This window comes from Alligator mississippiensis, chromosome 2 (assembly GCF_030867095.1).
Source record: "Alligator mississippiensis isolate rAllMis1 chromosome 2, rAllMis1, whole genome shotgun sequence".
Classification (NCBI taxonomy): Eukaryota; Metazoa; Chordata; order Crocodylia; family Alligatoridae; genus Alligator; species Alligator mississippiensis.
This window is the reverse complement of record NC_081825.1, coordinates 262,171,797-262,198,965: the sequence shown is the minus strand read 5'-3', so window position 1 is coordinate 262,198,965 and position 27,169 is coordinate 262,171,797. Positions and strand designations below refer to the sequence as shown.

At 48.5% G+C, this 27,169-nt stretch overlaps 1 protein-coding gene across 6 annotated transcripts in view; it reads right to left on the bottom strand.

The window, feature by feature from the left end:
• Positions 1 to 3,195: 3,195 nt before the first annotated feature.
• Positions 3,196 to 27,169, bottom strand: part of ESRRB (estrogen related receptor beta) — a 158,802-nt gene continuing 134,828 nt past the window's right edge. For all 6 annotated transcript variants that reach the window (XM_019499256.2, XM_019499253.2, XM_059723106.1 and 3 more), the window contains 3 exons: positions 26,621 to 26,782; positions 14,934 to 15,203; positions 3,196 to 7,719 (listed from right to left, as the gene is read on the bottom strand). In XM_019499256.2, the coding sequence (XP_019354801.1) occupies positions 7,475 to 7,719; positions 14,934 to 15,203; positions 26,621 to 26,782 (677 nt within the window). In that variant the 3' untranslated portion in view covers positions 3,196 to 7,474. The remainder of the gene's footprint in view (positions 7,720 to 14,933; positions 15,204 to 26,620; positions 26,783 to 27,169) is intronic.

The window sequence follows — 27,169 nt, the reverse complement described above, 5'->3', positions numbered from 1 at the left end:
TGTCTGAAAGAATGACTGAAATACTTAATATATATGTTTAAGTAGTGCACGCACGCAAATAATATCCCTTCTCATTTAGACTGTAAGCTCTTCCAGACAGGAACCTTATTTTCATACTGCTCTGTCAAATACCCAAGTGAGATGGTGCAAAGTAGCCAGACAGCTGTCCTAACAAGCAAATGGCAATATGCTGCTCCTTTTCCTAGCATATAAGAACATACAAGATGCCTGAATGAGTCAGACCACAAATCTATGTAGCCCAGTATCCTGTATCTTACTATAGATGGAGCAGATGCCATGGGGAAGAATATTTATGCAGAACTTTATCCAGACTGAGCTGTCTTCTGCCCTTCTTCTCTTTCAGCATCTAAAGACCCAGGAAATGCTAATCTAGAGATGGTAACCCCAGTTGTTACGTTTAATACTCACTGAGAGAGATGCCCTGACTAAATTTGTCTAATTCTCTTTGGAACCTTGGCCACTAGAACATCCTGTGGCAATGAGTTCCACAAGTTAACTACACACTACGAAAAAGAAGAACCTTTTGTGTGTTAAACCTGCCCCTGTAATAATGTAATTGTCTGCCCCCTAGTTCTGATAACTGTGAGAGATGGAAAGTAGTAAATACTTACATACCTTCTCTGCATAATTCATTATATTTTGGACCTCTATTATATTCCCCCCCACCACCCCATATCATCTTTTCTCTAAAGTGAAAAGACCTTATTTAGTCTCTCCTGCATGCAGGCCTCTCTCTGCCCCTAATCATCCTTGTAGCCTTTCTCTATATCTTTTCTAGTTCTACTGTACTGTAGTACTATAGCCCATGTACTTTCAGTGCAGAGGATATATTGGGCTTGTGAAGGCAGGGCTGGAAAGTCCTGTGTTCTGATAAGCATCATCACAGAAATGGGCAGCTACAGGATAGATATTTTTTTTAAACAGCACAACATGGGTCACACTTTCATAAGGGCTCAGTCCCAGATAGACACATAGCCAGATTTAAGAGTGCCTCTGTACACTGGGTGCTGAGGTATTTGGAAATCTAATGGTAGGTGTCAGAATGGGACCTGCTGACTGGTCTCCTCCCAAGCTAGTGTTGAATTTTTCCTGCCAAATAATCTTTCTGGTCCCTTGGAGGGTCCCATTTTTTTTTTATGTGAATACCTTCCAACACCCTGGAGATCAGTGCCTTTTAGGTGTAGTTTTAACAGAGCCCCAGGAAAAGGGAGCTTTTCAGGTTTTGTGTGATGATTCTTATAAATCCGTTGCAATGAGCATTTACTTGTAATGAAACATTGTTCCACTGCCTTTTGGGGAGTGAGTCACAAGTCCCTAATTTACTGTTACTGGAGGGAAGGAGTTTAGCATTGAGCTTTCCAGTAGAAGGCCTAGCCTCTTTCATGAAGCTCTCTGTATGGTACTATAGCTAAGTCCTAGGGGACCCCCCTTCCCTGCCTTCTGCCTAAGGAACAAAAAAAAAAGTCTGTCAGTGTTTTAGTTTGGTCAAGGTACAAATTCCCAGGGGATACTATGGTCAATCTTTTTTTTCAACATGGAGGTCTTGGGAACATATACATGGAGGGTAGTATACAACACAGATAAATGAGGGGTGACCCAAGGAGGCAAGATATCCCTACACAGCCTTACAGATGGGCAACCCAAAAGCTAAAGTCAAGTGTCCCAGCCTAGATGTGTGACACTTTCTGTATGAATGGCTAAAACAGATGAGTGGACATTGGAGTACTGCATCCAGTTCTGGGTGCTGCACTTCAGGAGGGATGTGGATAGCATTGAAAGTGTCCAAAGGAGGGCCACTCGCATGATCAGGGGTCAGCAGGGCAGGCCCTATGAGGAGAGGCTACAGGACCTGAACCTGTTCAGCCTCCACAAGAGAAGGCTGAGAGGGGATCTGGTGGCTGTCTATAAACTTACCAGGGGGACCAGCAGAAAACAGGAGAGTCCCTGTTCCCTTGAGCACTACCAGGAGTAACTAGGAATAACGGCCATTAGTTGACGGAGAGTAGATTCAGGCTAGATATCAGGAAGCACTACTTCACAGTCAGGGTGGCTAGGTTCTGTAACCAACTTCCAAGGGAAGTGGTGCTCGCTCCTACCCTGGGGGTCTTCAAAAGGAGGCTAGATAGACACCTTGCCGGGGTCATTTGGCCCCAGTATTCTTTCCTGCCATGGCAGGGGGTCAGACTTGATGATCTGCTTAGGTCCCTTCTGACCCTACCTACTATGAAACTATGATTTGCCTTGGGTCAATGTTAGAACCACTGGAGCTCTTGATTCTCAGTTTTGTGCCTAAATCACTGCACTAAAATTCCTCCATCTTTCTAGCATATTAGTTGGACCAGGGCTGTCCAACAGCTACACAACCAAGGGCTGAACACCCCACGGGCCAAATCCACAAGGGCCACATACTTGCAAGCTGCACCCAAGCAAGCCATAGATAGCACCCTTCTCCCGCAGGGTTCATGCCACGTGGATGCTCCCTCCTCTCCCCACTCCACTCCCTCCACTTTGTGCCCATGTGGCCCCTGGCTCACCCTTGGCCACCCACACTGCACTGCCCTGCCCCCTGGAGTGGGGGCAAGCAAAAGAAGCTGGAGGGGAGTGGGGAAACCTGGAGACTCCAGCTGTTTTTGCAGCTGGAATGATGAGGGGAGCAGCAGCCACAACTTAACTCCTCATGGACCACAGGCAGCCCTTAGGCCACCAATTGGACAGCCCTGAGTTAGACTGGCTGTGTACATCTGCCTCAGTGTGAGTTGCATCACTTTGCTACGTACCCATTTTGTAGGCAACTTGCAGCTGCTCTGCAACATGCATCATTCTTTCTGTCACTGCTGGGCTTCAGCCAGTGATGTCATTTCTGATGAGCGCTGCTGGGTTTCACTGGAACAGCTTCAAGCTTTTCATCACTTACTTATTTTAATTTCTTACAAAAGTGGAGCTCGAGATAGAGGAACAAAGTGCAACAGGCAAGACTGACCAGGGCTGTGATAGGTGCCAGCTCAAGTGCATGCATCCCCCTCTTACTGACTTTAACCTGAGCACTGCCACATGCATTTACCTGTTAACAAGAGACTGATGCCACGAGCACAGCACAACACAACCCCCATATAGGGCATGAGGAAGTTCATAATTGCCCCCCCCCCCCCCAAAATAAAAGTCACCTGGGCTAGCTTCATTTGTACATATCTGTGTTTTTTATTTCTTGTTTTGTTCGAAATGACCTGTACCACAAGAATACAACTGATTTATTTAACAGGTTCCTTTTGTTTTAAGGAGCAGATAATAGTTGAGTAGATACGGTTTATTTCACTGTCTGACTAGAACGCCCTGCATCTTTCTCACACCTTTGCTAGCTCTCTGGTTTCCCCATATAATCCAGCCACAAGAACAGGTGGCCTTGCACCAGGTGATTGGTTTGTAGCTTGTGGATACAAGGGGAAGCTCTTTTTTTTCTCAACTCTGGTTGAGGAAAAATTCCAACCAGTTACATTCTCCGGTCTTTCTCAGTGCCATTTCCTTTAATAGCTGCTTAGTGCTTACACTTCTGCAGCATGATTTTTAAAATATGTTTGTAATAGTTAAAAACAATTATGCCTTAGTTAGGTTATGAAGAGATAGTAACACCCCCTATTTATCCTGACTGCTAATATGAGGTTGTGGTTCAATGTTTCTTCTGTCACTTCATAATTTTGCTCCAAACATAAATCTATGTGTCATTGCACCAGTTACCTTAAATGATCCCTGTGAAATGTATTTTGCTTAGAAGCCAGAAACCTAAAGGAATGTGGCCAAATAAGAGAAGCTGGCTCGTCAGAGCCTCTTGGGGAGAGGGGCTTTGTTTTTGTAGTATCTGGCAGGTGCTTGGGTTTCTGTTACCTGTGCACACAAACTTTTGCTGTATGAATGGGAGCAGTAATACAGCTCCCACAAGCATGACTGGTGGACTCAGGCTTCCAGCTTATTACTTCTGAGTCTTGTTTTACAGTTACTACATATGTTTAGTACCCAGGAGCAAGCCAGGGTCAAGCTTCTCTTACACATGTGAAGTTACAATGGTACAGGACTGGCTTTGCGACTTGGATGCTAGGTAGAGATTCCCTACAGGGATCTAAGGGAATCTGTCCTAGATTCCTATTTAACATCTGAATTCTTGAATCCCAGATCATGTGCGAGTGAGACTGCTGAGCATGCAATGGCTTTAACAGTTGCTGCAGCCCTACAACCTATTTCAAAGTGCATTGAGAGAGCTGGAGCATGACAGGGTCCATAAAGCCAGGTTCTAGTCTCTATGTTTGAGCACCCACCCCCATTGAATCTAAGCTCTAGTATAGTGGCAGTACAATAATCCCAGGGGTATGCTGCCTCTGAATACCACTGTGGCCAAGGAGCCCAGACCTTGTTTCTTAGGTAAAACTGTGGGGGGCTTTTAGGGTGAATTCCATGCCTGTGTTCCCTTCACAAATCCCAGGGGAAGTTCACATCCCCTTTTCCTGTATTAAAATAAAAAAAAAAAAGGTGGGGGGGGGGGGGTGCTTGCTAAGACACTGATTTCCCAGTCTGCTGAGATGCTTTCATTGCTTGCCACAACAGCTGTATGAGCTGTGAGTGTACCTCTGGGGAGGTAAGTTCTTCAGCGGTCATGGAGAACCAGGGTCTTGAAGCTTTTCTCTGAGAAGAGTATTTACAGTGAAACACCTTCATGTTCTGACTAGCTCCACTGGTGGTACATTTTTGGGAGGAGGGGCATGTGATGATGCTTTCTGCCATTACCACTTCAGTATCTCTACAGTCCCCCATCAAGACAAGAATCCCCTCTGTAATCTAGATAGTCTGAACAAGCTGCAGTGGGATGGGAGCTAGACTTAGCACCTTCTCTCCTGACCCTCTTTTTTTTTTTTTTCATTAGGGTTTAGCCTTTCTTTATTCAGAAATAATCCCAGTGCTAGCAGAATAGGAAGAGTCCCTTTTACAAATACAAGTAAAATTGCACCTTTTTCAGGGACCTGAAGTTGAGACCAGTGATGGTTATAGCTTCTTCTCTGGCCGTCACAGTCAGGTTCTCAACAGTTAACTTCGTACAGAAAAGAAGCAGGACTAATGACTGAGAATGGTGCGCAATGCTGTTGCCAGAAGGAGGTGGAGGGAACTTGGCATGGAAGAGAACCCAGTGTATTGGCCACAACTCAGCCTGGTACAATAGTACAAGTACTTATGCCAAACAGACAGAAACACTTGCCAAGGTAAAGTATGCAGTTGGAGATGGCTACACAGTGACAACACACATGGCCAAGCGCCCTCTCCATCATGGGGAGTTGCCTGAGCGCTTCACACAATTAGAAATTTTGCTCCGCAGAAGCCTCTGGGAGGAAATGTGGTGCTTAGCACAGGAGTTTGTTCAAAGCACAAGGCTGTTGTCAGCTCTCTGTCCTGGGGAAGGGAGTGCACGACCTGTCACATTTTCCAAGTGGCTCCTGGCTCCAGTGCTTAGTTCTATGTGTTTTCTAAAGTGTGCAATCCCAGGGATCTCCCTCCCGTTTCTGAGTGTAACACTGGGTAAACAGGCTGAAGGAGCAGCACCAGGGCACACAGCAGAGCTAGATCAGGGACCAGAGGCAATCTAGCCACTTGTTGGGGTCTAACATACTCTGCTGAGAAAAAGGGAGCACAGTGCTAGTACAGCTAATGTATTTGTGGTGCCCAAGTGAGCATGGGTAATGCTATGATGTGCCACAAGATGTACTGTAACTGCATCCTCAGTGAAGAGGCCTGGGCAGTGACACCTTCTCCAGTGGCGAGTGAGCTTAATGCACTGTCTGCTCTCTCCCTCTTTTGGGACCATGGCCCACTCAGCTCATACTCTCTCTCCTGGGCCTGCCAGCAATGGGGGCAGTTAGTGCCAGCTAGATTTTAGGGTAGAACTGAATTGAAATATTCCCTGCCCACGCTAGTGAGCAGCCAACAGATGATGATTTTCTGCTATCACTAACTCAGGCAGGCTTTGAACAAGAGACGTAGACAAGGAAGTCCTTGACTATCCATCTCAAGCGTTCTTAGCCACCCAAATTTCTCCACAGCCGCTTCAGCTACAATAGTTCCTACCTAAATCAGCTGATGGACAAGGGCCAGCCACAGCAAACTAGTGGGGAATAGGGGACCCTTTGGCCACAAGCATAATCTCTCCCAATCAACATTTCATTAAAGGAATAAACTGCTGGAGCTGGCCCCATGTCAGGAGTATGCAGTGACTAGGGAATTCTGAGCAAGGGAGATGGTAGATGGGATGTAGTTACTAAGGTTTGAACACCTCCATCTCAGTTGTTTTGGGTTGTTTTTTTTTATTTGGTACCCAACAGCAGGCTCCCAGGCATGGAGATCACTTTCTCTTGCAAACAATTCCCTTTGTCTCCACTAGCCTGGAGTTGTGTGAAAGCAAATGTCCCATGTTCAAAGAAAGGTGAAGGCATGCCCAGGTGTGGTGTTTTTTTGGTAGGGTGGAAGCATGTTTGTATTTGGGCCCAGTTGCCACATGCTCTAGCACAAGCACCTATGTGAGTGGCAGAGAGCTAGTTTCTGAGCTGAGGCAGACTTGAGACACTATGGGGTGAAAAGTGCAGAAGGAGTTTAAATAGCACCATATATGAAACAATGCAGAGATTACCAGATGATGCCAGCACTGAAGCAGAATGTCAGGCTTGTTCCCACTGTAGACAGAGACTTGTTTTCTCGGGACAGGTCCTGACACTTCACTAGCCTGTGGGGACTGTGTGGGGGTGGGTAGCAGGCAGGCAGAATGACACACTGTACAAGGTTGCAGAATATCTTACATGGTTAGGAGCAACTTTCCCAGTAAGAAGTGGGGCCTCTATGTACAAGTGTTAGGTGGAGCTAGGGGAGTGCAGGAGGCAGACATTTTGAGGTGAAGAGGTCCTATAATGCTCTTCTCTAAAGAAACACGTGCCCCATGGTCCTGTTAGCTGGCAGGTGACAAGTAGCAGGACCCACGGTGCCCCTCACTCGCTTGCTTGTTCGCACGCTCTCTCTCTCTCTCTCTCTGCCTCCCCCCCCAACCAGCAAAGCTTATAGTGGCTCTATTCTTCCTCATTCCCTGCTTCCCTCCTCCTCTGGAGCTGGTGGAGGGAACTGGGGAGCAGGCGACTCTGGATAGTGCAGAGAGCATCGCTGCTTCCATCTGGCCTCCTCCGCAAGTGCAAGAGCGTGCTCTGGTGTTTCCCACCGAGAAAACAAAAAAGAGACATGGGTGACTGATTAAAAGAGTTTCCCCCTCTGTACATGAGATTCTGCAGCCAAGCCGACAGAGACATTAAATAATTCTTCCATAATAAATGATTGGAGATAAAAGCCGGTGGCGGCTGCTGCTGCTGCTGTTTTGGATTGCTCCGTGTCTGGTTCTAGTTTGTTCCCCGGCCACTGTGGGCTGGCACTGGGGCTGTCAGACCTTTGCCTCTAGCATTTCTAAGAAGAGTTTATGCATGGGGACCTTGCCCTGCAGTTTGATGCTGTAGAAGTGCTGCACGGCCTTGGCGGCTGTCTGCCGCAGGAGGGGCAAGGTCAGCAGCAGCTTGCCTGCTCGCCGCGGCTCCTCATTGCGCTGACTCAGCTCGTAGTCCTGCAGGGCTTCATGGAGAAGGTCCTGGAGTTTCTGCACTGCCTCCATGTCCTCTATGTGCATGGAATCTGTGGAGGTTGAGGGAGGGGAGAGCAGAGACAGCCAGTCAGCTAATGGGCTGGGAAAGGCCTTCATTTGAATCTAAGATTGTAAGTTGACATTGCAGCTTCTGGAAACCACCTCACTGGTAGGAAAGCTTCAGGCCATATGTGTGAGGGATGAGCACGTGCCTCCAGTGCTGAACCTTGTGCCAGCCACCACTCAGGGGAACAGCAGGTTCCAAAAGAGTGGCAGATAGGGTGCACTCCAGCACAGCCATTTTGACAAGTGCATGCAGATGAGGTTGGCTTGGGGCTGGGCTGGGTACTTGGCTGCTGGTAGGTCTACCCACCCTCTAACCCCAATGGGGAGAGTCAAGAGCAGCAAGGGGCTGCTGCTGGTGCTAGCACTTGGGAGTGATTTTGCATAAACAGCAGCTCTAGCACCTATGAGCTAGCTGCATGCTGTGTGGCTGTGCAGGGTGTGGGTGATGTGCATGCTCAGAGGTCATGCCCAGGATGTCATGTGTGATATATGTGCATGTGCAGAAGCTGCTCAGGAAGTTTTCTGCTCTTGTCTTTTGGGTGATTTTCCACTTGTCCACCAGGTTCTCAGCAGGGGGGGCTCAGAATAGGGCCTTCCTCACTTTATACAGTCCGACCTCGTGGTTTGCCACAAACAATGCTCAGGAGGCATTCATATCATCTCAAGTATTGCCAGCTGGTAAAACAGCCACTGTTGGCCCAGAGCTGAGAGCAGTGGCTGGGAGGCCTGGGAAGAACTTAAGATATCTAATTCCCCAGGAGACGCCATGCTGACAGACAGAGGTGGCAACACAATGGGAGTGGGGCAGATTGGAAGAGCTGGCCCAGGGCAGACGCTCAGCAGTATCTTGCCTGTCCCTTCCCTGGAGTCAGGAGCCTTTCCTCTCTTTACTCCCTTCCCTGCCACTGCTTGGAGGCCTTTACTGTATATCAAACCCATCATTAAAAACTCCTACCTTGGTGCAGTGAATCCAAAAGAAATGGAAAGGTCTACCTATTTAAAAGAATCCCCATTAATATCCACCCACCACCTGGAATGTGCCTCCCAGCATCACAATTCCCTGTCTTTGGCGGCCTGGACTGATCCAAGACACACACATGATGCAGCATGGCACTGGAAGTACAGGGCCTCTTGTCATGTTTCCATGTGTCAGGAGGGGGCAGGGTAACTCTGCTCTTTAGAGTGGTTTTCCCAGTGCATCAGAGAAGCAGGCTAGCAGTGTCCCTTGTGCTACTTGTCTCTTGTCACCTGACTTCAAAGGGGAGGAGACCTTAGGGCACATAATAACTTCAAACACAGAGAAAAAGAACTGGGAAATAAAGACCCAGCTCAAACCTACTTCCCTCCACCCCCCAAAAAAATGCCCAGCCCCCTTTGTGCTGATTGGGGCTCTCAATTGGCAGCTGACTGCAAAAAATAAAATAACGTTGCAGGATTAATTTCCTTGCAATCCATCAGTGAGCTGGTGTCGATGGCATTGATAAACTGTTAATTACAAAATCAATGGCTATGAATTTTTACAGCTGTCAGAGTGTCAAGGTGGAGGGAGGCTGCCTGGCCATGTCCCACAGGGGGCTATGGCATGGAAGTCACAATTCACTCCCACAAACCCCCTCCAGAGCCCCTGGCATCTCGGCCAGAGCATAACGGACAGTCAGCCTGTCAAAAAAGTAGCTGCAGGCAGGGCCTGTTGTTTCTCCCCCCTTTTCCATCTGACAAGGTATTAAGTGGGAGCTGACCCATCACATCCCCCATAAGCAGGGCTCCATGTGTTTCCCAATCACAGACACTTCTGCATAGCTCACCCCTTGCTCTGGCTCTCTGCTCAAACCACCTCAGCACTGTGGTCCTGTCTTCAGGGGAGGGGAACATAGAGAATAAATGGCAAAGGGACAAGATTAGGGACAGGAAGTGATGGCCCCTGTTGAATATAGCATGTGGCCCTGAAGGCAAAGGCTTAGGCCAATTCAGAGGTCCAGGTGGAGTGGGTAGTGATGGCTTACATTGTAGCACAGGGCTATCCAACTGGCAGCTGCTGCATGCAGCCCAGTGGCATGCCATCCCTGCTGGTGCAGCCCATGAGGCATGTGACCTGTGGCCACTTTGAAGTGGGACAGCCCTGCTGTAGCCTGTTCAGTATAGCACCAAGAGGTAACTGGGGGTTCAGGATATGCCAGCAGTCTGGACATGAAAGAGCTGGGAGATAATGGTCTTCACTCTTCTTGATGTACAAGCAAAATCCCCTGCATTCTTCTAAGTGCTTCCCTGATGTTTCACAACATTCAGAAGGAGTTGGCGAACAGCTAGGGGTCTGGGAATGTATAGTACTTTCCAGCACGGCTCTGTCCATACTCAACTCCTCAGACAAGGTAAGAGCTAACCCATTGTTCTTGGTTCTCTTTTGCACTGGTATGCCCATAACCTGTGGGAAATTGGGGCCTTCCTAGATATGTATTAAAGAAGCCAACCTACACTGGGAAGCACGTGCAGGCTAAATGCCAGACTTGGAGTTGCCTGTGCAATGTTAACCCAGCCTCTGAGGGTGCCTGCATCATGAGAGGTTTTAATTACAGGAAAAAGGGGGCACTCACCTATGCAAAAAATACCAGGGCTATAAAGGGTTCTTCAATCAAGTGGACCAAGTTCTGCTCCTAACTGGGCCAGGCCACCCCAAAAAATTGAAAGGGGTTGCACGTGCTAGCTGAGAGCAGGATCTGGCCCAGCATTTTCCAACCTTTTTCTTGCTTTCTGTGATTCACAGAGCAGAACCACACAGCAGCTTGCAAGTCATTCAGTTTAACTGTCAGATGTCTCGGTCATTCTTCACTTTCTTTCCACTCCCATTACAGATTGTCAGCTCCAATATGTCCTGGCCCAGGGGCTGCCTGAGTGCCTCAGCCAGGACATGGCTCAGTGAGCATGGGGAGCCCCAACTAACATTAAGCGCTAAGTCACTACTGTAAAGAACTCAGGTAGCACTAAGAGACCAAAGTGTCTGTGCCCCTGCTTAGAGTAGTTTCTCTTGAGGTGCTTCTGGTGCTATCCCACAATATTCACCCTTTAGTATGCCAGTTTGTCAGTGTGGGGACTGTGGCTGTAACTTTGTCCCCATCACTGCTCAGGTCTCTGTTCCCTTCACAAGCCAGTGACCTTCTTTGTAGGTTGGAGACTGGTTCTGCAAGAAGAGTTTATTAGATGGCCAAAAAGCCATGGTCCCACAATTAAGAAAGAGGACAACTTTGGCTAAAAGCCCACCCTGGTTCAGAGGCAAAGCAAAGACAGTAATTAGAAATAAAAAAGCAATATATAACAAATGGAGACGGGGAGAAGAGATGGAGATTTATATAAAGCAAAAGTTGTGAAGTGCTGAAAATCAATAATGGAAGTGAAGGACATCAGGGAAAAATCCATAGCAGGCACAGCGAAGGACAATAAGGAGGAGTTTCTTAAATACATTATAAGCAAAAGAAAATCTAGAAGTTGTAGAAGGAAAGCCACCTACTTCTCAGGAGCAAATGCCAGGGTTGTCCAGGCAGCTCCGAAGACAGAAAGAAGTCTACACTACTGATTTTGGTAAGAGTAGCAGCCTTACCAGGCCACAACATTGTGCTAAACTTAGCTCTGCAGAGAGACCAAGCTAATTGGCCCAGGCATGATGCTGTACAAACACAGTCCCATATCTCTCCCCCAAACCAAAACAGCATAACTATGTTGACATGGTGGCAGGCAGCAGTATTCTATGTCCCTTCAGCGATGTAGCTGCGTGACCCCCATGGGAATGGGTGAGGGAGGAGAGACTGGCAACTAGCTTGGACCTAATTTTTCCAAGTCACAATAGAAGTCCTATTTCTGGGAGTTTCTGGGGATACTCGACTAGTCCCTGGGGGTACATACCTATTACTATATGGAGATGGTAACATCAGTAACAAGGCACAAGTGCACTAGTTGCTTGTCTATATTTGGAAGTGATTATAGACTTATTTGTACCACATGAGGATGGTGAAGTACTTTCCAGTGCATTATCATCTGAGACTGATGATGGACAACATCTCCTACAGATAACCATATTAATGTCAGTTGTCAGCTAACTTGCCCCAAGAGTTCTAAAAGAACTGGAAAAGAGATTTTACCTACTGATGTTAATTTTTAATGAAATTTTAAAATGCCAGGGAACTGTCTTAAGACTGGAAAACTGCGAATATGCCAGGTTTCAGAAAAAGGGGTAGTTAATTGACAGGCCAGCCTGATAGCAAGCCTGGGCAAAATAATGGAAAAGCTGATTCATGCTTTTATTAAGAATTAAATGTTGGAAATATAATTAATGTCAATCAGCATGGTTTTTAGGTGCTGTTAGGTGTTGACTTGCCAAACAAAGCTAATTTCATTCTTTGGTGAGATTACAAAACCAGTGGATAAAGATAATTGCATCAGTGCAATAGATTTCAGCTTTTGTAAGATGTTTGATTTAGTCCTACATGCCATTCTGATTTTAAAAAATTAGGACTAGGGGCTATCAATAGAGTTGACATGCATTGATTTAAATTGGCTAACTGACAGCTCTCAAAGCAGCTGTCAATGGAAACGTCACTGACTGGGGGTGTGCTATAGGGGTTCTGCAGAGATCAGTAGTAGACCTGACATAGGTCAACATTTTTCAATGACTGGGAAGTAAATTTAAAAAAAAATCACTACAAATAAGATATATGGCTAAGATGCAGCGGGAGAGTGGTGACTAATGGTGAGGGCATGGCAGGGCCATGACAGAGTCTGATCTGGATCACTTGGTAAGCCAGACCTCTTAACATGCATTGTAATGCTGAATCAATGCAACAGCTTACAAATGAAGGAGCAAAGGATCCTGGAAAGGAGAGAGGGGCCAAAACAGATGAGCAGTTCAACAGAAATTCAGGTATATTCCTATTAGTAAGGGCTCCTATACCTATTTTTAAGAGAAGGTAATTAACCAGTGGAATAAATTAGCAAGGGCAGGGAGGTGCTGTTCATCTCCTTCTGTCTTCAAGTCTAGATACCTTTTTGGCCTGACAAGTTACTGCACTTAACCTGGAAACCTGAGGTTTCAGGACCCACTTTGCCCAGGGGGCGTGAACCTGCATTTCTTTGACTTTCTAGCACAGTGCTTTAGACACCAGGACACAAATCAAGTATTTTCCAGCTAACTCTCCAATGCTCCTTTCAAAGTTGGCTTTCTGGGCAACCAAAAAAAGGAGATACGTTGGACCAGGAGGCAGAAAAACAAGCCAGAGGGTGTGTAGCTCCTTGAGATGGATACTAACTGGAGAACAGGTCTCGGGTTCTAGCTTGAGCCCTTATTCCTAACAGGGCAGAAGCTTCTTCATTTTTTCTTGTTCACTTTATCTAATAACTATTAAATGCAAGGAGCAGTGGATCGGCTTCAAAAGGAGCTCTTAAGAACGGTCTGGACAGTACCCAGTCTGTGACATGATGGTTGGCACCCTGGGCTGGAAAATCATAGGTACAATTTCAAACTTCATCTGGCCAACAAGGGGCCTTGAATGAAGATTTCCAGTTTCCTGAACAAGTGCCCTAACCTCTTTGCTATCAAACTGAAAACAGGGGAGGATCTTCACCCTGGCAGGGCTTTTCCCATGCCTTAGGCACACATATTTCCACATCCACACTGTAAGGGGAATAGAACTGCTACATTGTTCAGCTACAAAACTGCCACTCAGGTGCCCAAATGGAACAGAAGTCTGTCCCTAGTGGTTCTTTGTGGTCTTAAACTCTATGAAACTAGGCTGAGGCAGGAAGCTCTTCACCTTGCAGTCTTTATCTCCAGTTCTGACTTTTCCTGGTTGGATTGCTTTGTGAGGCAAGACTTTCTTAGCTACATGTGCAGTACCAATATAGCTCCCCAGATCCCTTTTATTTAGGACAAGCTCTCGCAGAAGCATCCCAGGTATTCTTCTAGCTCTAAATAGTGCTACTATCTTTTAAATTAATATTGGCACTGGTGAAAGGTGCTAGCTTGGGAGATGCTGGTTTGAACAGGGGCAGGGTGGGGTAGGCTCTCTCTTCCTCATCTTTGCCAGTGGCACATATGCCTTGTCTTGAAGACAGCTCCAGTTCCCTTTTTGCACTTAAAGAGTTCAGTCTCTGAGACCCATTTAGGCATCTATTGTGGCGATGGCTTTGGTGCTGTGAGCTTGTGCCTACTGAGAAGGAGATCAAGACCCTCTCTTCATTTCACACTGGCCAGGAAACAGCTGCCAAATGATAATGGGTCACTCTCTACTAGAAATGGGACTGAACTTCAGCCCCCCACACCTTTTGTGAAGTTTAAAACCGAGTGGTGTCTCAGTTTGACTTTACCAGTCATCATTCCCCCAAGCCAGATTCACACTAGGCCTTAGAGTAAACTCAGAACGCTGTCAGCATTCCTCAAACCCCAGAGCCAACCTGTCCCACTGACCTGAGATTGGCTGGAACCAACACACTAGTGGGGAAAACTGCCCTAGACTGTTCTTCAGTCTCCAAAAGGCAGCTGACTCCCCCTAACCCAGGGCCTGAATGGAGGTGGGAGGCAGAAAAGAGGAGACTGCTCACATGCTATCTCAACTCCACCACTCCCAGACACTCCATCCTCTTTATCCAAGGCTCTGTTCTGAGAGATAATGGGGTATGGAACTCATTTCCAGACCCAAAAGTCAGCCGGGCCCTTACTTCTACAGGGACCTAAATGCTTTGTAGCAAACAGCAAAGGAGAACTGATGCATAACAGATCTGTTTGCACTAGCCAACTCATCGCCTTCAGTCCCACTACCTTGTTCCCAGAGGTGTGTTTGCCCCACAGCCGCAGTACTGCTGGGACTTTATTCCAAGCTTGCTTCACTTGCACATGCCAAACCTGGAAACATGGCAAAGCCCCACTTTTTCAGGGACATGCCCACAGCTGCTCTCAGATGCAGCAGATACAGGGAGATCAAGAATGACTGTAGGGGTAACCCTGGAGTGATTTCACTACCACATTGCTGGGTCTGGTGTGCGAGAGACCAGAAGCAGGTGGATGAGGGATGAAGCTCTCCCTGGATGTACTGGGGTTATACGTAGTGTAGATGTACCCAGACTCCCCAAAGACATCCCAGCATCTTGATTTCCTCAGCACTGGCGAGTGCCAAACACTTCTGGGCCTTGGTGGCCTCTCCAGCCATGACTTTACCTGAGTTGGCAAGGGCCAGGGCCTTGAGTGTGACAAACTCCTCCTTCTCAACCTTGAGTTTCTTGTACCGGCGCACCAGCTGCAGGATGGCCAGGTACAGCTCTAGCAGCCCTGTCAGGCGGGAGTGCTCCTCATCCATGATGTAATCCTCAGCGTAGACCAGCTTGTCCTCGTAGGGCAGTGAGCGGTACACAATGCCCAGGATGAGGATCTCCATCCAGGCACTCTGCAGCAGGCTCATCTGGTCCCCCAGGGAGAGATTAGAGAAACCTGGCAGGGAAATGACAAGCTGGGTTAGACTGGGAAGGGCTGCAAAGGCTCTCTGCCACCTGAGACCCAACCACTCATCCCCCTTCTCCACTGTCACAGCATCCGATACTGATAGCACTTGCCACTTTTCTGTTTCCAGTCTGGGATTTGCTTTCCTCTTGCCTCTGCTCCCTGGCAGCCCAATGCTCATGCACCACCAGTAGCACATACATGCCATTCCTTGCTCCTCTTCCTCCCACAGCACTGCCTGCTGGTGCATTTCCCCCTGCTCTTCCAGCAGTGTTATCTATACTGCAGACAATTTGCTCCCCACCTCAGCCAGGAGCATGACTACCCTTACCCAGCCTGGTAAAACGATGGAGAGGAGAGAGTGGGAGCAGGGCATCATGGGGCTTCTACTGGAGCAGAAGGAGGAGTTGTGGTCTGCAGTCCAAGCTCACTGTGGTCTAAATGCCACCTCAGGAATCCTGGTTTGGGGGCAAATATGTCTTCCAGCCAGAGGAACTGACTTAAATCTAGTTGAAAACACGATTTACAGCTATCCATTCTCACCTGCCGGGCTCAATATCCCCGCCCTTCAAACACACCCACCCCACCCCCCCATCAGGCCATGATCTGCATGCTGCTGCAGCCCCTAAAATACAAACAGGCACGGCAGTAAGGCCAAAGTAAGTGAAGCCTTAGGTCTCTGCACAGAACTACTGTATGAGGAGAGAGATTCTAGAAACAGAGACAGACACTCCTTTAGTACAGAAGCAGCAGTGGAAGCTGGGAAGCCCAAAGCACCATTGCACTAAAAGAAGGGAACCCCAAGTAATAAGAGAATTAGCCTGAAGGGCACTTTGTGCTCCATTGCCTAAAATACAAGGGGGGGGGGTGGGAAGGAGAGGGAGAGGGAGGGAAGGGGGAGGAGGAGAGGGTGAGGGAGAGCCTCATTGAACACTAATTTCAGGCAGCTTCTGGAGCTCTTAACCCCTGAACTGGCTGTACATTAACATTTGTTAAGTGGCTTAAAGCAGGGGCTTTCAACCTTTTTAAATAAGTGTACCCCTTCTGAGTCAAAATTACAACTCCTGTACCCCTTATTTTTTTTCTTGTTTTTAAAGGGGGGGGGGGGGGACAGGGACAGACAGATTGAGGCCCCTATGGTAAGGGAGGGAGTGGGGCTGGAGCAGGAACTGCACAGCCGGGGTGGGTCGGTTGCAGGATGGAGCTGCAAGCAGCTCATCTGGACGGTGCGACAGGGAGAGTGGGGAGCAGCTCCCATTGCTGCACGCACCCCGGGAGGGCATGGGGTGGGGAGACATGCCCCCGGATCTGCATGCGGGGTGGGCTGGGACCAGAGCAGTGCCGGGCTCTTCCTGGCAGGGGACTGGCCCGGGCTGCACTTGGGGCAGGCAGTGGTGGCGCTGGAAGCAAGGCTACAGGGGGGGCTGCTGCCACCCCAGAATTTGCTGTAGCACCCACACAACCTCCCTCCCAGCGTTGCTGCTGCCCAGCCCGAGTGCAGCATGGCCCAACCACCACTGCTGGGAAGAGCCTAGCACAGCTAGGCCCACAGCGGCAGTCTGCACAAATACAGGGGCACACGCCCTACCCCCCATGCCCTCCTGGGGGTGCGCGTAGCAGTGGTTATGAGGGAGGCTAAACGGGAGGGGGGAGGGCTCACACATAGCAGCCACTAGGGATGCATGTGTGTGCTTCTGTGGGGTCACCCTATTTGATTCGAATTTGGCCTGAATCGGGGACAGTGATTTGATTAGTTGATTCAGATCACTGTCCCTGATTCAATTTGGCTGAATCCAAATCTGAAGGTTCGATGCTGATTCGGAGAATCGGTGATTCGGCCATAGACAGCTTTAAATGTTTTTTCTACATACTGTGAGGTGCCAGTGTGACTTGTGAACACTGTGATGCTGGGGTGGATAAGCGTCTCATAGGAGCGGGGGGCCTCCATGTGCTCGGTGGCAAACCCGGAACTGAACCAGAAGTATTTCTGGTTCACTTCCAGGTCCACTGGGGAGAGCATGGGGGGCCTCTCAGTGGTCAGCCACAGGAGGATCCCAGGTGCCCCCCCTAGACCAAGGAGGCACCAGTCACTGAGCTGGAGGGGTGCGGGGGGGCCTGCATGCTCCCCAACGGATCTGGAAATGGACCAGAAGTGCTTATGGTCCACTTCTGAGTCTGCTGCTGAGCGTGCTAGGGACCCACCATGCTTCTGCGGGACACTCTGTGCACCCCAGCATCGCAGCATTCACGAGCCATCTGCTACCTAGAGGTATGTAGAAAAAACATTTAAAGCTGTCTCTATGTCTGAATCACCAAATCTTTCCGAATTGATTCCGAGGGTTCCGATTTGATTCAGAGAGATTAAAGGGTCCTCTGATTCAATTCAGAGATTCAGCCACCGAATCAGGCTGATGGGCCTTGTGCCTTGCACCTAGCCAATTGCACGCTGCCCGTCAGCAGCCTGCAGAGCTGCATGTGCAACCAGCCATGGGAACGCAGTGCAGGTATGGCTGTGGCAGTGGTGCAGGGTGGTGGGTGTTGATAGCAGTGGTGGTTTATACGTGTGAGCCCTCCCAGTCTGGCCAGGCAGGCGGTGCCTGTGAGGCTCGCAGAGGGGTGCCACTGTTCTCGCCCTCCCTGGCCTGGTCCTGAGACCAGGCACAGAAGCACACTCCCTCCCCCCCACCTGCCACGCAGACGCTCACTGCTTTCCGGAAAGGGGGTGGAGGAGAGCAAGATGAGGTGGGGTAGAGGCACTGCGGTGTGCTGTGTGGGGCCAGCAGCACTCAGTGTGCTCCTCCCCCCTGGGTAAGAGGCAAACTGTGGAAGCGCACTGGGGAAGACACCGCCACAGTACCCCAGGGCACACTCCATCCCCACCCGCCTGCCCACGCATATCCCCTACAGCCTTTCTAAGTACCCTTGAGGATACGCATACCCCCAGTTGACAACCCCTGGCTTAGAGCACTCATTATTAGGCTTAAAGTTACACCACTCCAGGGCAGGATTATCTCTAGTCCACCTAACTTTGCTCCTGTTCCATTAAGGTGTGGCCACTCCCCACAGCTCACCCCAAGTTGAAGTCCTCCAGCATCCCAGGTTGCAGTGGGCCCTCCTGAGACTGAGTGGGACTCCCGGGCACAGCAGAGCCAGGCAAGGTGCCTCTAACCTGCTGCTCCTACCAGGCAGAGCCAGCCTCACATCCCTGGAGCTTGCTCACATTGCTCAGGCCCAGCAGTCCAGGAATGTGCCTGGGGGGAGAGTGTTCAGGGATGGGACTTCCCATCCCTGCTAGGCTTGGGAGGCAGCTGAAGGTTCAGGTGCCTGCCAACCGTGGGCACTGCTGGGTGAGCCAGGCAAGGGGACTGCCATGCTGCAGCCGCTGAGCTCAGCCCTGGGGGCCTGGGCCTTTTTTCCCGGTGCTGCTGCTGGACTCCAAGGTCCCCTTGGATGATCCTCTTCAGAGCTCAGATGGTGCCTGGCTGGCTGCCTGCACAGGCGGGGAGGGGGGGCAGTGGGGAGAGGGGTGCCTCTAGAGAAAAAAAGGATCAGGCCCATTGGAGCTCAAGCAGTGAGCCAGTCCTGCCCCTGTTCACCAAGCCTCTGGTGGCAAATCACCACTGTGCAGGTGAAGGAAAGTCAGAGGTGGTTTTTCACCTTAAAGTGTGACTGCTGCACAAAGCTGAACAACACTAAGCCAATTAACTTTTGTTCAGCTTACAGAGTAAGGTATAAGGAGGCCCAGAGAGTACTGCCCTCAGCTGCTCAAGAGGCATAATGCAACAAGGGAAAGCTGCTGCCTGGCCCTGGGAGGGAAGGGGAGGGGAGGGGAAAAACAAAAGAAAGTGTGTCCACTGCTGGATCTCAAATGAATGGTGATGATGGACTGTTGCAGTGGCTCAAACAAGTAGTGAGGCATCAGTAGCTTGGGTGAATCCTGCCTAAGCCTGACAGTTGCCCATACAACCAGTCTCCCAGGACACTTTGGAGTACCCTGGGTATGTGTAAGCAGGATGGGGGACACCCAAACCTTTGGTGCCGGGTTCTCTCTCCTCTTTCACTCATGCCCAGACTTTCTCTCTCCAACCCCACACAGTTTTTTCTCCACCACTTTTTCAGCCTCCTTCCTTTCCTGGCCCCTGGCTCTCTCTCCTTGGGCAGCCCCCTCTGAACTCATCAGCCTGTCTGTGAGTCACCAGCCCTGCCAGCTGTGATCTGTGCTTAGCAGGATGCACTTTATTCCCACAGCCCTCCCTGCACACACGCTTGGGCCTGTGTTTGGGTCTAAGTTACCAGCCACCTGAATGATCATTTGATTTCTCTTGTTATCAAGTCAGCAATTAACAAAAGACCCAGTGATTGCTGTATCGACTGGCGGTGGGTTCCATTTTTCTATCTGCACTATCTCAGCCCAGCGAAGTGAGGGCAGAGGGATGGGTTAGTGGGATTTATTTATCACTACACCATGTTTTGTGTTTGTGTTACCAGGGGAAGCAAGGGGTGATAATGGCATGGCAGCCCTTGGACATCCAATTTCCCTTATCAGGCCACTGAATAGAGAAGAGGCCCCCCCGGCCACATTAATTAACAGATACCAATCAGCTGTCACGTGTTGTGTGTGTGTGAGGTCTGAGGTGGGTGGGGGGAGGAATCGATAAGCCATTGGGGAGGAGTGCCGGAGGGAATGAGGGAGCAGCTGAAGAGGAGCCCAAGTCACCAGGGAGCAGAACTGCAAATCCTATACTAGCCAAATAGAGCGAAGGGAGACAGACAGCCCTCAGTCAGGGGGGTTCAATCTGTCCCACAGCATCTGTTCCAGCACCACTGGCTGAGGGATGCCTCGCACAATCCCCCAGTGTTGAAGATTTCTCTCCAGATAGGAAAATGAGCCTGTCCTGTGCCCCCAATGGTTCTGAGGGGCAGCTGTGGCTGGCCACAAAGGTGGCTGTCCTGTAACGATCTGTGTTCACAGCTGGACTTGTAACAAATCTGCTCCCTACTGCAAGCTAACAATGTGGATGCCTTTCTATGTTTAACTCTGTGATTCTTTCTGTGGTACTTGCTTCTTCCTTTGTCTCGACCCTGCTCTCTCCCTACCTTTGGCAGCTAGTTAACAGCTCCCTTTATCCCTGCTCCTGAATGCAGCACTCCTGAATGAGTGAATTGGAAGGTGCTGGGATGAGCTGTGGGCATCAGGCTCCAGGCCCCTGGATTCCTGATGCCTTGGCAGCATGTGTGGCTGGTTTTATCCCCTCGGGGAGAGAGGGGCTCTGTGTTGGGCAGAGCTGCTATATAGTTTTGGTTTCCAAAGTTTCTAGTTTATTTTTTCTCCCCCACCCCCCCATCACCATTGCTTATTTCGTGAATCAAACCACTCATGCATCAGCCTGTCACCTAATGCTAGCAAGGATGTAGCATGCAGGGATTGAGTGCTAACCTAGGACACAATTGTTTCAGTTTCTGGATCAGTCACTTAATTTGTCTGTGCCTTAGTTCCCCATCTGTGAAAGGGGTACAGTTGTACCCTGACACCCAGGAACACTTGCTAAAGATCATGAGTGAACTGGAAATGGATTGGCATAACTTGGACATAGTTCTCTCCCCCGATTCCCTTGGCCTCACTCATCAGTATCCTGACCTGCCCAATTCCATGAACACATCTCTGACTTCATAATTCACCACTAGTGTTCCTAACTCTTTCCATCCTGCAATCTTCCCTCCCTGTTTAAAATCCTCTAGCTTGACCTCCCTGTCCTCAGCTCCTCATTTGCTTGTCCAGGCAGAGAGCAGATCCTTTCCCCACAATGCCAGCTGCATCTAAAACAGCTCCCTGAGACCTCTGCACCCTAAATTCACTTTTCATCATGCACTTTTAATCTACTTTTTCTGATGTTTCTACCGGGTTCCGATTTCTCAAAAAGGCAATTAATTTCTTCTGCTTGTGTTCAATCTTTATCCTCAAAGGGAGGGCTCTGAACCCTATAGCCCATCCTAAAGAGAGATGCTGGACCCAGGCATCCTCTGCCGCGGGGGGCTGCACCAGGTAAGAGTAGAATCTGATTTGCTTCCTATACTGCCATTGTATTATAACTTGGGGACCCTCCTGTATATCTGCACGAAGGGCAGGCCGCTACAGAATAGCTTGGAAAACCACTAGCCTGCTGGTACAAATGAAGTGTATGTGTACAATAGATGGACCTAGGAACATGGGTTTCTTGGATCTACCCTTTGAAGGTCAGTTACTGCCAGAGATTTCCAAGTCAAGAGGCCAGATGCTGATCTTGTTTAAAGTGACAGCCTTTAATAGAATTTCATGGGACTTGCATGGAATGACTGGGTTTGCACTGCCTTTTCCCCCTTTAAAACCTGGCCCAGGGAATTCAGGCAGAGATCTTTGGTGAGGGCCAGAAACAGTAAAAATGCTGGAAAAGTCCTGTTTACTCACGTTGATTGGTAACAATTCAAGGCTGCCATTCAACTGCGATCACTAGGGAATCTATCCCCAGTTTACCCATCTCTTCTGTTCTTGTTCACTTTCTAGAGTACTGAATAAATTTGGGAACATTAACAGCCATAGGAAGTCATCTATATTCACAGAACATTCACAAGTTGCCTCTTGTACCAATGAAGAAACAAGAGTGAGGTAGCAGGTAGAACATGAACTGCTCGCTCTTAGATAAAGCTCAGTGACTAAAAAAATACAAGTGTGTGGCTAGATAGATCACTGGATGGCCAAGCTGTGTTTGGCAAACATGGTAGTAGTCTCTGAGACCTGTTTCAGCCCCTACAGTAATCTAGGACTGCTCTGACTTCCACCCAGCAGCTTTCATCTGGGGAGGTAGAAGTAGGTCCCTCCTGCTGACTGTGTGCTGCCAGGGGATCCCCCCTGTCAGAGGACTTCTTGTGTAGGCAGCTTTGGCATAAAGGAGTGAGAGTGGAGAAAGCAGCATCTGGATGAGAGCCCCCACTGTTATTTATTTGTATCACTTTACACCAAAGACAAGTGGTTTGTGGCTCTGCTGTGCCAGGCACTGCTTAGTAGGGCTGTGCGAAGCTTTGGTCGTTGATTCAATTCGGCAGAGATTCGGCCCGATTTGATGGCCAAATCTCCGAATTCGAATCAAATCAGGAGATCCTTTAATCTCTCTGAATCGAACTGGAACCCTCAGAATCAATTCAGAGAGATTCAGAAAGATTCAGACATAGACACAGCTTTAAATGTTTTTTCTACATACCTCAAGGTACCAGGCAGCTCATGAGTGCTGCTATGCTGGGGCAGATGGAGTGTCCCACAGGAGTGTTTGGGGGGGGGGTCCCCAGCGTGCTCAGCAGAGGACCTGGAAATGGACCAGAAGCACCTTTGGCCCACTTCCGGGTCTGCTGGGGAGCGCGTGGGGGCCCCCCCGCCACACCTCTCCCCTGGCTCGGCGACTGGTGCCTCCTGGGGCTGATCACCGAGCTGGGAGGGCGTGGGGGGGCCCCCAGCGTGCTCCCTGGTGGACCCACAAGTAGACGGGAAGTACTTCTGGTCCCCTGCTGGGTTTGCTGCTGAGCATGTGTGGGGGGGGCCTCTGCACTCCTGTGGGACACTCCATCCACCCCAACATCGCAGTGCTCATGAGCCGTGCCCAGTACCTCAAGGTATGTAGAAAAAACATTTAAAGCTGTGTCGATGTCCGAATCGCTGATTCTCTGAATCAGCATTGACTCTTCAGATTTGGATTCAGCCGAATTGAATTGGGGACCGTGATCTGAATCAACAAATCAAATCACTGTCCCCAATTTGGGCAGAATCTGAATCCAAATTAAATAGGGCCTGTTTCGCACACCCCTACTGCTTAGACCAACAAAGATACAGCCCCAAAAGGAATGCAACCCAAGGAGTCTGATACAAATGGTGTGTGGAAGGGCACAGCCACGCTAGCATTATAGCACCTAGGATTTTCCTGCTGTGAAACATGACTGCACCAGAGCTGCTGCTTCATAGCATCCAGGACTCTCTAGCAATTGAACATTACTGCACCATCGGAGCTGTTTTCCAACACAGCACCCAGAACCCTTCAGAAATGAAAGATGGGTAAATCTTCTCCACTGTGCTCCAGCACCCAGGAATCATTACATGGACCTGATCCTGAAAGACTCTGGGAAATTGACTCAGCCCCACACCTCTCCTACCTCCCAAGTTCAGAGCCTCATACTGAAGCATCCAGTGCCTGCAATGCTGAGTCCAAGCTGCATTCCCTCACTACTTCCCAGCACTTTACTGGGTCACCTCTAGCACGGGGACACACACACCTTCCCCTCCTGTACTCCAGCTAGTGGCTGCCAGATTCCATATGAAAAGTTGCTTTATTTGCTCTATCTGATCTGACATTCAGGTCTGTTTACTTTTATTTCAGTGATTTGGTAGCTCTGAGCTCCCAGAATTTAAAAAAAAAAAAAAAACCCACATAATTTGTGGCAAATGAAGTTCATAATCTGCTAATTTATTATCATTTCTGTCATCCTAGAGCACCATTAGCACAGGTAATAAAGGGAGATGTAATTATAGGATCTGAGGCCACTCCAGACACAGCTGCTATCACTCCACTTGCCATATTTCATTCTGTGCTGGTGCTAGCATCTTCCTATCAAGAACAGCACCACAGCCATCCTGGGAGAACCTCCATCATTGTCACCTCTCAAGAGAAATCCCTTCCTGCACAGGCACGTGGAAAAGGTAGAAGAAATACAAAGGTGACTAACAAAGAGGGCAGGTGGGAGAAGGGAAGGAAGAAGGGGGTCTCATCCAGAGAAAAGGCTACTATCTGGCTGGGGAAGATACTGAGCTAATGACCTTACATTTTCCTGTTCCTGTTTGCAGGAAAGTGGCTTTAAGCTTAACCAGTTTCATTTTGCTAACACTGTGGAGGAGTTTGCATTGGGTACTGGGTCCTTAGGGTGTTGGTCTCAGCCTTACCCTCTGCTGGGAAAAAAAAAAATCCAAATACAGTACAAACCTGCTTTTATACCTTTCCCTCTGTTCTCAGTGTCTAAGACCCAAAGCATGTGGGAGCTCCATATGATATCCATGATGTGAGGAAGTGTTGGGGTCTGGGATTCTGCACAAAGTCAAGGGACCAAACTGCTTGGCCACTCTGTGATAGTTATTCCCTCCTCCTTGCTTTGACTCAGTCCACTTGCTTCATTCATTTCACATTGCTAAAAGGAGGTTTTAAAAAAAGAAACCAAAAAGCCAAGCCCAAGCCTTGCTGGCATTTTATTTTTGTATTCTAATCTCTTATACAATAACCCCAAGCACTTGCCTTTAAAAATGACATGATTATGGATATTGCTGTAGATCAGGAGTGAGCTGCTCTGACTACAGTGACTGGTTTGCTACATTATGAGGTGTCTGAAAGGTAAGGGAGTTACAGGAAGGAGGGCTGCAGGATGACTGTGTCCTTTCAAAAGGAAAAGAGCCCTCTTTAGAAAGCAGGAGTCACCTTGCTGTTCTGCTGCATTTCTAAGAGAGTAGCAGCAGCAGTGCAGAGATGGAATGTGCATCATTCCCAACAAGGGTTATTCAGAGTGAAGCAGCCAGTAGTCACTGTAGCTGCAGTAGGTGGTTATGGAACTATGGTTGGGCATCCCCAGTGTACTGCAGTAACCATAGCTAGTAAGGATGGACTGCAGCATCTAGACATAACAGTCACAGCCACATAACCCCGTGACTGCCTTCATTTGCATTGGGTTAATACCCTTCCTGTTAACATTCCCCAGATGCTGGGTTAGTGGAGCAATCCAGGCTGAGGTCTCTTAATCAGCAACATAACCTAGTTTGTGCTGAATCAGCCCAATGTGGATTCCACAGCTAGTGAGTGGGGTAATCCCTGATACTGCAGATCTTTTAAGAAGGGCACCACCTGGATTAACCTCTCCTCAGAAAACACTGTCCTCAGAAAGACCTACTTGTCTGAGCTCTACAGTTAAGGTGCATGAGAGTCATCAATTCAAGCAGCCCAGGGAGTTTTCTTACAGGGAGCCACCAACCTCCTAATCCAGCAATAGGAATTTTTTACTGGAAAATAGCCCCTTGAAGCAGAGAGAGGCAGCAGCCATACAGAGAACGAGGAAAACACTAGAGAAAGAAGGTGCTACCTGAACTAAATGTCTGCCAGATTAGGACAACTAAACCCTGTAACATACTCCCAAATGGTCTAATAAGATCTAAAATGTCTCATGGAAATGTGCTTTTTGTCAGGAGCAAGAAATCTGTGAACTGAAAGGCTGGGTGGAAGAGAGAGAACCTGTGGTGCAGAAGCCTGAATAGTGTGTAGGCAATGCGTGCAAAGGTTTGACAGTGGATTAGATCCAGTAGCTGAGTACAAAATGTTCCCCTGGTTGGGGGAAGAAAGGCGGGGGTGGGGATGAGACTGCTGTATCGGATTATTCATGCTGCATGTCTAGCTGAAGCAGTCTTCTGCAACGCAGCAAGGTGAGCACAGAGGACACATCTGACATCCCTTTCACACTGACCCATGTATTCTCCTGGTCCACTCAGAACCTCTACCCATGATGCTGGGCACTTTTCCTTGATTCTTTACATCATGGTAATTAACACAAGGTCATACTGAGGAATCAACATAACCTGTCTAACATCAGAAATCCTCTGGGAGCCTCCCATACCTGAATGAAGGTGATGGCCATTCCTTCAACCTGGGTTCTATTACTGAAGTACTTGTGCTCTACTTGTAAGCTGGTCTGCTAGTTGAACAACCCAGAATCCTGTAGTATACTACATTCAGCCTTGAAGGCCAATCACACTGCCATAAAGATATCCCCATACCCTACTGTCACAAGAAACTGGTGTTCCAAGATGGCTTCTGAACTAGTCTTCCAGATGGGTAGATTTACGCTAGGATAAATACATATGACAAGGAAAGCTTCCCCTTCAGAGAGTAGCAAAAGCCCTGTACTATAGGCAAAGTGGCATTATGACAACCTACATTTCTATGAGATGTTATACCATTAGGTACACCATCTGGTCACCCTGGTTATCTACAGACACAACGATCTAGGACAGGCTGGGTCCAATGTAACATTACACAAAATCACCATAGTTTACCACATCGTCCCAGGGATTGTTTATGTACCACTCACTTTCAGGTAGTACTGAAAGCTGAACTATATCATCTGCAAGGCTACCACATAACCCAAAGGTATTATGTGCATATGCTAATCAATTTACATATGCAAATATCACATTTGGGCATGTTACCAGTTAGGGCTTCACCATCAGCAGGTTTTTCCAGAAATTGTTTCAACCCATCAAAGAGTATCAGAACCCCCCACTAAAGGCAAAGTAGTGGACCAAATCAGTCACCCCTCTTGCCTTTTACACCAAACCTCCAAATTCCCCACTTTACCCGGAATGTGCTTGGCCCAGCCGATGATCACCACCAGTTCTCTGTCTGCCAAGTCACAGAGGGTTGTCAGCGCTTTGATATCACTCTCTGGCATAGTAGGATCAGGCATGGCATAAATCTTCTCTGGCTCTGCCACCAGCAAGTGGGAGACAATCTTAGTCACTGCAAATTGCAAAGAAGTTACTAGCATACTCTTTCAAGAGGAGGAAGCTTTGAGACTACAGTTGGCAAAATCCAGGACTGCAGGGGGTTTTGGTACCACAGAGTCTGAATTTGGGAATGTTTTTGTTCACAGAAAGTAGATTGCATTGTAGTTAGTCTCAGGCTTGGAAATTAGAATCAGTGAGACTTCAGCACTAAACTAGCACTTTTTACTGTTGACAAAAGCACAAACTTACTGTAAGAAAAAATCATTTGGTTATCTTGGGTAGAGAGCCAAGAGGGATATGAAGAGGCAAAGGATGTGAAATACAGTAGCTGAGAAGTTTAAGAAATCACTTGATGATAAGCTAGAGAGAGATCAGGGTGTGCGGCTAATTTCATAGGTCA